The 15,188-nt window shown below is 39.4% G+C and overlaps 1 protein-coding gene across 1 annotated transcript in view; it reads right to left on the bottom strand.

The window, feature by feature from the left end:
* Positions 1 to 4,849: 4,849 nt before the first annotated feature.
* The window catches only part of RASSF3 (Ras association domain family member 3), a 52,910-nt gene continuing 42,571 nt past the window's right edge, over positions 4,850 to 15,188 (bottom strand). The window contains exons 2-5 of the mRNA XM_066319115.1: positions 10,913 to 11,020; positions 9,239 to 9,506; positions 8,103 to 8,218; positions 4,850 to 7,743 (exon numbers count right to left, since the gene is read on the bottom strand). Of these exons, the coding sequence (XP_066175212.1) occupies positions 7,594 to 7,743; positions 8,103 to 8,218; positions 9,239 to 9,506; positions 10,913 to 11,020 (642 nt within the window). The 3' untranslated portion in view covers positions 4,850 to 7,593. The remainder of the gene's footprint in view (positions 7,744 to 8,102; positions 8,219 to 9,238; positions 9,507 to 10,912; positions 11,021 to 15,188) is intronic.

Raw genomic sequence — 15,188 nt, 5'->3', positions numbered from 1 at the left:
TGGAAAATAGAAAGCACAATGGAGAAACTGCTGTTTATAATTAAGACCAACATGTTCTGCCCCAGAAAAGAGGAAGAATAAAATCCCATGAGGCTTTTTCCAAAATGGGAATTGTGACCCAACACTAAGGTACATGCTACTTACTCACCTCGGTCCCTGTTACAGAGCTGAATTTCTTGGATGATTCTATTTAAAAATACTACATAAATTTCCTGAACTATAGAAGAAGGTGACTTGTTACACCTTTAACCTATTTAAGTCTGAGACTTTCACAAACTATTAAAACATGTATTTCTGCATTTTATTTGCATTTCTGCTTAACCATGTGGTATCAGTTTCATTTCTTCTTCAGCAAGGAAGTAGCAGTGTTCCATTAAGTAGACAAAAGTATTTAATAGCTGCCTGCAACATTGCTTTCTTTCCAGCTTATGAAAACTATAAAATTTACTGTAGCACCACAAGAAAGGGCAGCTCTCTATTACTTAGGTAAACATTCCCATCACTGACAGCCTAAGTGACACTACCATCAGGGTCTTGGAAGCTTGCCACAGATCCTTGTCATTAATTTCTAAGAACAAGCCAGTTTTGTGAAGAAAATTGCTGTTACAAGTCTAAAGGAATCACCTGTTTTAGAAAAAGAAATATGCAGCCTTAATACTTCATTCAGGGGCTGGGGCAAGGAAATTCCATGATTAGAAAGAAAGGGCAGTGCTAATATATTGCTCTCCAGCTGTCAGTATTTTGATAGTAACCACCAGACTGTGTTTAAAGCTGTGGACCAGTAAGTGCCCACAAATCTCAAAGTAATCTGCTTTCTCAAGGTAGTGAAGTTATTTGAACTTATTCCAGCTGCCAAAAATCCACCTATTTTCTAAAAACAGGAATAAGAGGGACTTGATGTAACTCAGATGAATCACCCACTGCCTCATTTTTCCTGTGCAAGTTCTAGGGAAAAGCCAGCTCCATGACTCTTGCTTGGCAAGAATGACTTTGAAGATTCCTATGGGTTGGCAGCAAAGGCAGCAAGGATGAGACTAAAGATTCACAGGGATATTCTCATGCTGTTGATAAAAATCAGTGAAGGCTTCTGCCGTGTAATCAGCTAAAACAGGCAGTAGATGAAAGGAAAACATTAAAATGATTGATTCAAACCAATAATATAACCCTTCTCCTACAACATAAAAATCCTAAGGAAAAAAAAAAGTGCTTGAGCTGTGATGTTTTAAAATAATACCAAACCCACATAAAGCGTTACACTACAGGACTGACCATGTTTTTTACCGGATACCTGCTTAGTGGTTTTTCTCATCTGCTTTTGAAGTATTGAAATTAACAAGGCAAAAACCTCACTAAAGTATTTTGGGTCTTTTGAAATTGTATAGTAACTTCAAAAGCTTCTCTGCAGAGTACTAAAGAAAAAACACCAGCAGCATGCCCCACCCTTAGGAAACAGCATCCTGCTGCCTTTGGGCTGCTCCAGGCTCCGAAGCAGCACCATGCACCAATCCAGACCTACTGTTCAACAAAAGATACTTGTAGTGTAAAGTCTGTGAACTTCCTGGAAATGTTCCTCTGATATCTTTTATTTGCATAGCTTGAACTAAGGTAGATACTGTGTTCTTTCCATGCAACCCGCATTTTCAGTCAGCCTTGTTTACATTTAAAAATGAGTGCTGTCACTTGGCAACAGGTGTTAAAAGATATTCTGTACAAGTTATGCTGCCCTTCTCTGCCAGTATTACTAAAACCCCATGATTTCTGGCTGCGAGTGCTCATTAGACAAATCAGCAGATAAAAATACAGAAGTGTTTAACGTTCTGTTCACTGACATCTATGGAAAAATGTTAGGAGCAAAGAGGGCAGATTCTGAAAGTATCAGCTGACAAGTCTAGATTAAAAGAACTGTCTAGGATTACTGGCATACAGAAAGCACCTGTTTATCTGAAGGGAGGGCTTCAGAGCCGCTGTTATAATACAACTTTGCCTAGGAAAAAAAACCCAAGAGGCTGAACTTCACTGTCATAAAATATACTGGCATTCTAATTCCTCCCAAGACACGCTGGAAACAGCTGAAATTTCTGCTCACATTCCAGATTCTGTATTTAAAGAGAGAAATCTTAGACTTGCATTGCTATTTTCTCTCATGCTGTGTGTGAGGCCACAATGCTATATTTAGGTTTACAGAGTTAGTGAAGGGGGTTTTGCACTCTACTTCTCTCCATGGGTATTCGTGGTGAAGGCAAAACAGAACTACTTTACCTGTAATATCCTGTCTTATTCATATGGAAAATGCACTCAAGAAAGACAGAACCAAGTTACTACTTTATACAACATCATAAGTTAGATTTGGCAATTGCAGGCTTAATCCTTGGATTTAAAAAAAATCTCTTCAAAATTCCAGTTGTGACCACTACCCTTTCTAAAGGTTGTAGAGGGAGAAGTAAAGAAGAGAAAGTACAATAAAAAGATGATTTTTAAAAACCACCTTTGAGGAAAGCAGGAAGGAAACCTTGGGAAGCCACTGGTAGTACTGGGTGCCTCACTGCAGGGTGTTGGGCTGGGTCCCTTTCAGGCTTATGCTGCTACAGCTGAAAAAAATTCTAATTTAAGCTTGCACAAGGGCAAACAGGAACACTCCAGAATTACTTCTCACCTTGCTAGTGCATTAACACAAGAAGGTGCTTTTCAGACAAACATGTCCTGGCCTTTGTAGTATTTCCTTGAAAAATATCACAAAACAAGTGCCAGCAGCCAAGCTCAGTGTCTGAAGTGCTTGGCTCAAACTGCTCTGAACTGGGTGTTTCCTACTTCTCCATACTGGCTACTCTTTTACCCACTCGCATATCAAGAGGAAAATAATTCCTCCAGAACAGGTAAGACAGTTCACAGCACTAAACCTGTGTTCTAAACAGTAGATCAGTGTGTGTCTTCTTATCTGGCTTGAATTTTCACCACGGTCCCTGCTCCTTGACTGAGCTGATGTAGCAGATGCATAACTTTACCCATTTGGAAGTCATCCACTTCCCTTCATCATCAACAGTAAAAGACACTGAACCTTTCAGTTGTCCTGTAAGGAGCAACTGCAGCTTTTTATTCACTTGATCCAACTAAGGCAGAAGGAGAAGTCTCAAAATGGCACCAAATGGTTTAAAAAGTAGATGTAAGAAACAAGACAACATTGGACTAGAAAGTTAGTTGAAGTAATAGGACTTTATTCTAGATACTAGTAACAAATTACTATCTTTTTTTTTCCTAAGCAATTTGTTAAAACTGGTACTTCAGACTAAATTAATGATTCTGTGGAGCTTTTGGGCCCAAGGTAAAAAGTATACAGACTTTTATGAGTTTATTTTCTGAAACGAATACAAACACAAAATTGCCATAATCCTAGACAGCATTATTCCTTATCATAGTCTGAGGTATACTAACAAATCTCCCTCTGGCAATGTATGAATACTGCACTAGCCAGCATTGTTTTGCTCAAAATTCATTAGTTAAAAAAAGTTTCTATTTTCCAGTTTTATAGGATAAACTATTTCTCCTGCATATGAACTTAAGTAGTGTAATTTATATGCGCCTGCAAGATGAGAAGTGTAGGAAAAGTTTTGAAAGCACAGTTATTTCCCAACAAGCACAAGCATGCTATTGAACATAAAAATGAAGGAAGAAAACGTACCTGAAAAATGAAGGAGGAAAACGTACCTGAATGGTTCTAGATCAATGGGAGATGGTAAAAAGTGAATGCTGACAAAACTTGCAAGGACTGCAGCTGGAAATCCCCATGCTGGGAACCTGGGAAGGAAAGAAAACCGCTCTGCACTCACACACAGGAGGAGAGCAGGAAGGGAATGGAGCCTGGTGGGGTTTTTTGCAAGCATTCAAAAATTGCAGTGCTAAAACTTTGGCCTCCAGGAAGACAAAGCAGACTGACAATCAGCTTTGTCAATTCTTGTCAGTCCTTTGTCAATCTCCTTTGCCATGGAGAGGAGTAGCCCAACTGCTTCCTGCTGTCCTGCTCTGCTCTGCCTCCACACTGAACTCATCGGTCTCCAGATGGATGATTCTGCCCCTGATCCAGCCAAAACACACGAGATTTCTTTTGCTGAGTTGTATTTCTGGTAGTAGATAACTGCCACAGGCAGAGCCCAGTGACTTGTGTGGTCAGCAGCTTTGCTGACTCCAGTATCTTTAAGGCTTTTATCCATCCCACCCTGGCCGAGTGCTGAAGTATTTGCCATTTGCAGGTATTACCAAGCACACACACAATCGTAATGGGGTTGTTGCACACACCAAACGGTGCAGTGTCACATAAAGCAGCCTTCAAGGCACTGGCTGAGGCACTGCCAACTCCTCTGCTGCGAAGCCACAGAGACCAAAGCAAACAGCTCAGCAGCTCTCTTCTACCAATTCACTCAGGTAAATAAAGCACTTCTATGAAACACAGAACAAGTAACCAGAAAATTAGCCATGGATGTTACTGAAGAAAACCATTAAAAAGCCATTAAAGATAAAAAGGAGTGAAAAGCATTTCCCGGGGAAGGAGGGCTGGGCTACCATCTCTAGCCTTGGTATATTGGCCTCGTTTCTGCAAGGTGTTTTTGAACAGAAAGGAACCCACTCGCCCGTGGGCTGTCCCACCCAGCAGCACTGTGCTCCCCCTTATGGAGGGGTCAGCTTCATGAGCCCCACAACCCTCAGCTCCTCCCTCTCTCCCAGGCAAACCTCAGTTTATGCTAAAGGCCAGCTGTGTCTGCTCACAGGACTCACTGCAGCTTTTCAGGGAAATCCATTTGGCCTCAAAGTGATCACAACACCATCGTCGGGCAAAGGAAAAACCAAACACATCACGTAACCAAGTATTGCCAACTTCAACTTTAATAATGGAACCATCACTTTTTTTTGCCATTTCAGTAATAACTTTAAGGGGAATAAAAACTTCCCTACAAAAATAAAACTAAGCTTGTTAAAATTATAAATAGTTTAAATGTTTGTATTTAAAGACATACATTTTAATGTTTCCCTGCATTCCCCCTCCCTCATCATTTAGTCATTCTGGTACCATCATATAATGACAAGAAAACAGTTTTGCAACAAAAGCTTTGACAGTTCAATTTGATGCTAAAATTAAAAAAGATAAAACTGACCAGGCAAGACCATTTCTTTTAAATTAAAGCTGCTGTAACTGCCAGTGTGTAGAACAAAAAAGAGGAAAATGAACTCCACACACGACATCTCACAGTAATTAACTGTGAACTAAGACAAAATTAAAATAAAAGTTAATTTTGGTCCCCCACCCCCTTCCCCTTCACCCCAAATCAAGACTCATAGTGCATACAACACTGATTGAGGTTTTTGGCTAGAGTAAATGCAGATGTGCCTACTTAAAAAGACTGATAGTTTAGTTCAAGTAAAACCAAAATTCACATATTTTTATACTCAACTTTAAAACTCGAACAGTGTTTAAATCTGAGCAACAAATGGTTCAATATTGACAGCGATTACGCAATTATTACATAGCTATGGGCAGAAGCATAAATTAAGATGTTAACAGAATACCCATCAACATGCTGCTGCATTCCTAGAAAAACAAATTGTAACAAAACACAAAAGCATTCCCTGAACCATTATAAAGTGTCTCACTTGAGGATAATGTTACTAACTCACACATGCACTACAATGTTACATGTGAAATTAAAAAAACAAACAAGATATGCCTTAGATATATTTTATAGTTAGTCCTACTCTTAATTTCTCTTAACTCTTTAAAACATTATGATTGTCTTATAAGCTTGCAAGGTCTTTTTACCTAAAAAACCTGTGAAGAGTTTTTAAAAGAATCTTATTAAGGAAAGGAAACAAAGGCACAATTACATAAAATAAAGGGGAAGAACAGAAGCATCTTGGAGTTTCACACAGTATCCATTAGATGTCACTAAAGTTTTAACAATTCCTTGGGAATTTAAAATGAACACATTAAGAACAGAGGGGGAGGAAAAAACCCACCACAACTTCTGCTGCTCTTCAATCCTTACCACTCCTCCAACCCCCACCCCCCAGGACATAACTCATTTCCTCTCGGCCATGATAATGACTACAGTATCAGTCACTCAAATCTGCCTCATGCTTCCATGCTTCTATTGCACACCCACTTCTTTGGTTTCTTTTGAACATGCTTTTTTTATTTTTTTTTTTTTAAAGATAAATAACTCTGAAAGAACAACTATATTTACACTAAAGTAAAAAGTTTTCTTGCTACATTTTTCCTACTTTTAAATCAAGTAAATCAGCAGTCTGCAGAATTTGGTAATCAGTTTTTCAATTAAGAGTTTAAAAACCATAAGGAAAAAACCTTTTGAATTATTAAAATCAAGAGTTACTAAGCTCAGTCACCAACACAGAGAATAAATGTTAATGTTCTCCTGGGCTGGAAATGTGGATAAGAAATTCTACTTTCTTTGCTGGACTGAGCCTTTAACAAAGAAAGAAGCAGAGGAAGCTATTTCTGTCTTTCAGATATGGTAATTCAAGATTATCCAGCCTAAAAATGGAACACTGAGCCAGAGGGAAGACCTGACTTACAATAAAGACCAAATGCATCTGCAGTTGTAGCTTACGTCTGCGTCCTCGCTAGACAGGTATTTCTCACAGAGTTATCTGAGACATGGACCACTTTTCAGAATTCAAGTAAGCAGCTTTTTAGGTTTGCCACACTTTTCAAACCCTGACTATGCCTTTATGCAATTAGCTTCTCCAAAAGGGACCTGTATGTGCAGCTCTATTTCCGTTCTTACTTAGCTTTTGCTTCTTGTTCCTTCCCACTATTTCTGTTATCTTTATTTCTTTTCCAGTGTGGATTTATGCAGTTAAAAACCATAAAACTTATTCACAATATTATAACATACTAAAACATTAATCTTGTAAAATTAGTATTTCAGCTTTCCTCTGTGTAAATACTATTTTCATTTAAAACCTCCTCTGTCATCTATTAGAGTTCTTCTCCCCCAACTCTTACCTTCTTTTCAACTTTCTCATTACCTTCTTCACAAAGACCACTTAAAAGCTTTCCATAAATTTCACAGTACAAACCACAGGATCTCATAAGCTTTCCACCTCTAACAGTTCTCTCACAAATTATACAGTAACTATTCGAAAACAGAAAGGTAGTGCAAATCAATTTCATCTCTAAGATAGTGCTCCAACTGATTCTCATCCAAATGGCTTTAGTAATATCTTTTTAACCCATCAATTTGCACATCCTTACTTGTAAAGACACCATTGAGCAAAGAAGAAAAAAAAGTATTATTTCATAGCGTCCTAGGAAATTGCTTACAGTTTCACAGCTTGCTCCAAGATAACTTGGGAAACTCTCTAGGCACACAGAGGGTTGCAAACTGATGTACAAACACGCAGAATCCCTTACTTGTGGGTGCAAGATGCTAAGTGACCTGGCTTATGGAACTAGAGTCTACCCTGGCATCACAAAACAGTCTTCTGAATAAAGAAAACTACTCTCTGCTGCATTCTGTACGTTGGGTTTGGCATGCTCTACGGACATTTGGTAGCGCGTTTTCCTGAGTGTCCTTTGGCCCCCTTTTAACCAGGTTTCAGCACCCCACGAAGGGCTTCTTCAAGTTTGCCCCTGTAAGCTGCATAACGGTTCTTCAACATCTGCAGTTGGTCATTTTCCTCTTTGTCCAGTATGCGTAAGAAGTTCTGCAGTTCAGGAATACTGAAAGCTTCCCACTGCAACGAGAAAGAGAGCAAAGAATGGATGAGATGATCAGAAAAATCATAACTCTTTTATATATTCAGTATTTCTAAACAAAACCTCAGACACTGCAGACAATTTCCAACTAAAACAGTATTAGGCACCTTCCTTGCAAATCTTAGGGCATATGAAAATATTTTACACTTTTTCTTCTTCTGCAAGTAACAACAGGTCAATCTAACCCCAAATGAAATGTTTACAAATGCACAAAGGAAATAAGCAAGGGAAAATAGTCTGCTTCCAAAAAAATGAACTCTCATGTCAGCAAAGCTCAAATAGAAGCCCACTGATCCATGAAGTTACACAAACACTGACCCAGGAGGGTGTGACATACCATGACTTCTCCAGTTTCATGCTCCCGTAGAACAAAACTGAGCATTTCTGTTTTGGGGCCTGCCACCAAGCGCAGGTAGAGGGGATGTTCTCTGTCTGACAGCTTGCATGTATAAACTGCAGGAGAAGGAAACAACAGTAATTATCATCTTTATCCACAATGTTTCAAACACTTGGAATGACTAATACCAGCTGATGCTAAAAAACTGCAGAAATATTCACGTGTAGCCAAAATTTACACACTGTTCATCCATCGGCCTACATACAGATTTTGAGCAGTGAGTTTTAGGGAGGCGCTGAGATGGTGACAGCGCAACACTGTATTTGCACAGGAATGAAATGGCCTCCAGCCAACATACAGTATATGCAGGGCCAGGGGGGAAAAATGCCCCACAAGAAAAAAATACAACACACTGTTGCTCTGAGCATTTATGACATCAGAGCTGTGTATCACTGTTCTGATACTTTCTCCACTTAAAATCTCACACATGACATCTAAAAGAAAACTCTGCCTGACATCTGAACTACCAAAACTGCTCTCAATGTCCATGGGAGGAAGGCAGATTTTAAGTGCAAGAACACAACATTGGCAAAAAAAATTACCCTAAAAAACCCTTTTTCCACCTTCTGGTACTTCCATCACAACTTACAACAAACTTCTAACAGCAGCCAGAGCCCAGGGACAGCCATGTGCACTAACACACGTGAGCACAACACATGTGCCAATGGTTGTCACCTCGAGAGCGCTCTGCCAGTGCCAGTACTTCGTGCATCCCAGACACCGTGGCTTATCTTTCTAAAAACCTGCCCAGTAACTTAATCTCGCAGCTCGGCAGTGTATCAGGCCAACTGAAATTTAGGGCCTGATAAGGGCATAAAATGAAACAAAATGGACTGCAAAGCACATCTGTTCAATGTTTTAGCAGGTGACTTTGTCTTGGATGAATTATCCTGAAATACCCCCCAGTCTTTTACTGTCTTACCACACTACTTTACATAAGGAAAAAAAGAAAAGGTAGGAAGATTGTCACTCCCATTTATCTGAGTTCTTCCACCTGGCTGATTTCAAGTATTACTATAGCACAAATCCCTCCCCAAACCTCTCCACTATCAAAATGCCACAAGCTCATCTTATACCTTGATCTTCCTTGTGACAGCGTTTATAAAGTGCAAACTTGGCAGGGTTGTCAGCCACAAAGAACTTCTTGAGCAAGGCCTCGATCACCTCCCGCACGGTGTTGGTGCTGCTGATGTGAAGGGTGTTCACGCAGCCATCCGGCAAGTAAAACACAGTTTCCTGATTGCTGGGAGCACTCCTGCCCTGGCTGTGGGAGGACTGCACAGTGATGGGTCTGCATAGTTCCATCTGGACTTTGATGAAGCCAGTGTAAATCCCATTCGCATTCTGCAATGAAGAAAGGTCTGAACTGTTAAAATCATCAGCAATGACCAGCTGTGACACAGCAGTGGAGCAGGCACATGAAAATACCACTGCAATACATGACATCTCACAGGAAAGGTATTGTTTTGGTAATTCAGACAGTGATTCTTTCTGGTATATCTTCTGAATATTATTTTTTCTTATTAATAAATACTGCATATTAATTTTATCTTAATAATAATTGTTGGATTCTAAGTATATTAGGACCTCATCAGAATAAAGGTACAACATACCAGAGATATGTTTTCACTTTAGGAGAGAGCTATGAAGTGAAAAAGACAACTAGCACCCATCTTGAGCAACAGATTTAGTGCAGAAATATAGAAATTATGTCACACATTTTTGGTTTGTCAACTTAGTCAAATCATGTTGAAAAAAACCCAACCAACACTACAAAACAAAAAAACCAAACCAAACCAACAACAACGAGACACCCATAAAAACAAAACAAAAAAAAACCCCAGGCAAAACCCAAGAACAAATGCCAATCCAATTAACACCTGAAATTGTTTATTTCAGTTGCTTCTGAAAGATGAAACAGCAAAGCCAATCAAACCTTACTGAGCTAGAAAACTTTTGACAATCTGGTTTTAGGCATAATAAGTCCTGATGCACATGCAAACACATAAAGACCTTTTTAGTACATCATAATATTTACATGGTTTAAGATATAATGGAATTTCAAAACTTCCATATACATACACAGGAATATGTCATGTATTAGAAAATCTGGACAGCATAACAACTGAGTAACAGTTGCTAAGCAGATAGATGTGAATTTTGTTAGTATGGTCTTGAGTAGACTGAACTGAATATGAGACCTGGTTCACAATCCTTGGAAATGAGAAGTCTTACGTATTTCAGTTTGCTTTGTCTATGTTTTTGGGGAGAAGAAAGTCTCTTCATGCTGAAAACCTGTATGACTACTCTGAAAGTTAAGTCTCCTAAATACTGCATGTTTTAACTTTTATCATTGCTTGAGCATCCTTATCTAAGAAATCTGACAAAAAATTATCTGCAGAAACAAGAAAAATATACCTTCATTTTCACCATCTGAGCGTTTTCAGAATCTGTCAGAAAATTCTGATAAATGTTCACCTTAGTGTCAGCTCACAGTTTACGTTAAACACATTTCAAATTACATCAGTTTGTCTTTACAACATTTTGTTTTGATCCATGTAAAAGACTTACAGGGATAGAAAGCATTTCAGACATGAGATTTTAATTTAAGGAGAAGTCTCTTAGAAAATCATTAAAACAGAGACAGCTTTACATGTAAGATGCTGAGAATAAAGCAAGTCACAATTCACTACAAAGTTACAACTCAACTGCTAACATTAAAAATTACAGGAATTCTATGCAGAACTTACCAAGGTCATCTTTAATTTATCAGTGACAGATGAATTATAGCTTTGTATCTTCTCTTTAACTTCTTCTTTACTGAGATAAACATGAGGTTCTCTCTCCTTCTGAACATCCTTTAAAATCAAGAGAGCAGTTTTAAAATACAAAATAAAATCAATTATTTTATGATTCTGGATATGAACATTCTTAGTTCAAATGGTAATTATTCCACAGAGGCTCAACATAACTGTAATTTGTGTGCAGCTACAGAAAGGATTAACACATTGGGCAAACCAAACAGAACACTGATGGGGCTGAAGGGAGATGGTTTAATCACCCAAAGACACCTGTGCCCTCTGGTTGCCAGCTGTTTTCCTTCAAATACTTTGCATCAGTATGCAAAACACCTCAGCTCGGTTTATGGCTTGATTTCCTCATGCCAATGCCATGCCATCCTATTAAGAACACTTAAAACTTTCATTAATTATTATGTGGGACACAATTAGGTATTTCTGAACAACCGAGTACATCTGAAAATAGCAGCACGTCCTAACAAGTAACCCCAGCAATCCCAGCGTGTGCCAACAACACTACAGCATCCCTGCATTCCAATGTGACAGACAGGATGTTACATACAGGGTCACTGCCTACTACATAAACCATCAGAAGTAACTCTCCAGATACAGTGTTACACCAACTGCATGTTTTTTCCATGGGGAAAGCCCTATTAAGATTTTTCAATTGTTGCTTTTAGGAGGTTGCTATGGATTTCACGTGCGGCAGTAAAAGAAGACCCTGGAATTGGATTTTTACCAAACAAACATTTGTTCCCAATCTGTATTCCCGCAGCAAAGCAGTGTTATAAATACACTCCAATTTCTACCACTAGCACAAATGCCATATATAGTATGAAAGACTTTCAGCTCTCAGCTTTGATGATTTAAGGCTTCAATTAGAAAAGGGAGAAGCTTTGAAGAACCTCAGTGCTTTCAGAGAACACCTGAACACATTCACCCTACAGACAAACCACGTCACAGTTCCATCTGTTCTCACAAACACATTCCAATGCAGTGTATCCTGAGAAAGGACTTCCCTGACTTCAGTGGCCTGTCCTGTATCCCACTCTATTGGACACCACTCAGCACGCATCTTTGCAGGCACTTCAGTTTGCCAGACACGACCGCAAAGATGAGCACATCTGCTGTGGCACTGTAAGGTTCCACTTGCCAGAAAGAATCTGCTGAACTTTTTCTGTCTCCTAATTTAAAATCAAATATTTTTAGCTCTTTTAGGCTTAGTTTTGCTTTTGCTATATGGCATTTCACTAAATGACATGCTGGAGCAGACTTTTTTCCCATAGCTATAAAAAGCAAGGTGTGGTCTGAACGGAGAACTTGAAGCCAGAAACCTTGAATTCTGATCTGGACTCAGATACTTATTTCCTGCATAACACTGAGAACATACCTATATTTCAAGATCAGCAAACTGAGGCAAAAAAGGAACACTAGTGAAAGACAGCTCTGCCATTAGCTCCTTAAACACAATTCTGAGTTTGTGTAGCATTTGCCAGACCCCACCTACTATACTACAAAAACCAAATTACTGAATGTTTTCAGAATTCAAGTCTCTATTCTCCCTAGAGAAATGAAAACTTCTTGCCCTTCTGTTTGTCATTTTCCCTCTCCCCCAAACTGCCCCAAAGCATAAAGACATAGCTTCATTTAAACTGCCCACTTCATCTCCCCAAAGGCTCTTTCAGCTTTATAGTGCTCTATCTAAACAAAATAGGCACAAAGGAAAAAACGAGGATACTAAAGGGACACGAAACAGTCTGCAGGCCTCTGACATATATATGACACATTTCAAGAATCCAAGCTTTAACTTGCAATATTCTCTGTCAGTGTGAGCACAGACGAACTCCTTCACATGGATACCAGCCAAGACTCACCTTAGAGACAAGTACATTGTGGAATTCATACCTCTCCAATCTACTAACAATGTTGATACTGAAATTTTCCAACACTGGAAAACTCAGCTTTAATGCTTATTATTAATTCATTTCTGATTGTTTAAGCAGGTACCCACCCTGTTTGAGCTGTCACCATGATTACTGAAGTCACCCACAACATCTACTATTACTAAGCAAAAACACTAACTAGGCAAGAGGAAAAAACCTCACCTTTCCTATGTTGAAACATCAACCTTTAAGAACAATGAACAAGCAAACAACCACTCCACATTACCTTCTGTGCACCTCAAGGTTTAACTCCTCAAAAACAACTTTTAATAACTGTAGATGACAAAAAGAACCTATGGCCTCTAATGGAAATGGCACAGGATAAAGTTCACAAGGCTGACAGCTAGGAAATGATCTGTAGGCATTATTAAGCAGAAAAAAAAAAAAAAAAGGACAAGGGAAAAAACCTTGGTGAATTAGTAAGTATGAACAGATAGCAAGATACTTTCTCCTATTTTCACACGGGAGAGTTTTCATACACACTTCTGTTCCCCCCAAATGACAGAAATTTGATCTGGTTAGAAAAGACACCACCCCACGAGATCACTCTAGTCCTGGGGACTGCCGTGGAAGCAGGCATGACAAGCACAATCCAAGCACAACACCCAAGCCAGCTGATTTCCTACAGACTTGCCCTGGTGATGCCCTTGTAGTCAGCCTTCCCAGGTACAGCTCTGCTACAGGGCTCTTGGCCACAAGGCATCACCGGGGCAGCTGTCATTCCCCCAAATGAGTTAGACATGATTCCACACTTGAACATACCACAGGAATTTCTGACTTCTTGCACTAGCACTAGAGGCTGGACATTTTTGGCAAAGCTTAGTTAAGCCCACAGAAAACACATCTGTGTGTTTACGCAAAAGTGGGGATTACCTCCTTCTGTAGTGAGCATTCTGCCAACACATGGACCTTGAACTCATTTTCTAAACAACCAAAGCCTGTGCCTCAATTAATTTCAACAGCATGTAGTTCATAGCATATCTCTGAACTGAACACAAAGAGGACTACTGGGATTAAAACAAACAAATGGACCTAAAATCATTCAATAAAAATACTGTCTATAATAGGCAGAAATGCTGTTTACTTCAGTCATTATTTTCACCCTACTCCTCCATGTTTCACCATGAAGACCATAGGCAGTGAAAAATAAGGATGTGTCCCAGGAGAAGAAATAACTTGATGCCACTAAGAAGACCAAGATCTTCACAAATTAATCAGGTGATACCATCCTGCCCCCAAACAAAAAGCTCAGAACACTCCAACTACTCATTCATCAGGGTACAACTCCAATCAAGCAAACAAAACCTCCTCACTAGCTACCCACTAGGACTTACAAAAAAATCACATTGCTGTCACACAAACTGCAGAGACAGTAAATCCCACATGACTGCTGCCAACAGAAAGCCAACAAAGGAACAACTCACTAGGTTTATTATGAGCAAGAAAGCCTCAGCCCATCGTGATTCACTGGATCAGCTGCTCTCACTGAGTGTCATTAAGCAGAACACACAGATTTGAGGCACCTGTGTCTTTTAATTTTCCTAATTATACTTAGCCAACAAGATGTCATATAGGTGTTTTTTCCTGGTTTGGTTTTTTTTTTTTTTTTTTTTCCCCAACTTTCCTGGGGCTGAATTGCTCTCAGCATACATTGGCACCTATATTTTGCCATAAAGCTTTGCTAGCCATGTTTGAAGTTAAAATAAGTGATTCTTCTTTGATCAGCATACTAAGGTGCGTTGAGGAAGACTTGACAAACTGATTTCCCACAGGAAATAGCAGGTCCTTTGTAACAGGACCCACTAAAAGAAAAGCTGCCCCGTGCTAACTCTGCTTCTGTCTAGCAGATCAAATTCCACTCTGCTATCTCAGCAGGTAAATTTATTACCTGTGAGGACTTTGAGTCATCCAATACAACAGCAGTACTTCATTCATCTCTACCGTGCTTTACAATGTGCTTCTGACATCTTGCTCTTGAAATGACCACCAAGTGGTTGAAGTCACACCTGCTCAGAGAAAGCAATTGCTCCCAAGTCAGCTGTTTAAAACAAAAGAGCCAAGAGCATTTTGGAGGTAAGACTGGGCACAGCTTCTCAAAGCCAGTGCACTGCTGAAGCTCAAGGGGATTCATCTCCACACTGATTCATCTCTGACTCCCTACAAGATGCCTAGTACACACCTCACAAAAGTTGTATGTGGGGAATTGGGCAACTGCCTTTCTTCAAAAGTCAGGCCTGATGATGAGTTTCCTAACCACAGATCCTTGCATATGTCCCAGCAGCAGA

The sequence above is a fragment of the Sylvia atricapilla genome, chromosome 5 (genome assembly GCF_009819655.1).
Source record: "Sylvia atricapilla isolate bSylAtr1 chromosome 5, bSylAtr1.pri, whole genome shotgun sequence".
Classification (NCBI taxonomy): domain Eukaryota; kingdom Metazoa; phylum Chordata; class Aves; order Passeriformes; family Sylviidae; genus Sylvia; species Sylvia atricapilla.
The sequence above is the reverse complement of the archived record's forward strand: the minus strand, read 5'-3'. Positions and strand labels throughout refer to the sequence as shown.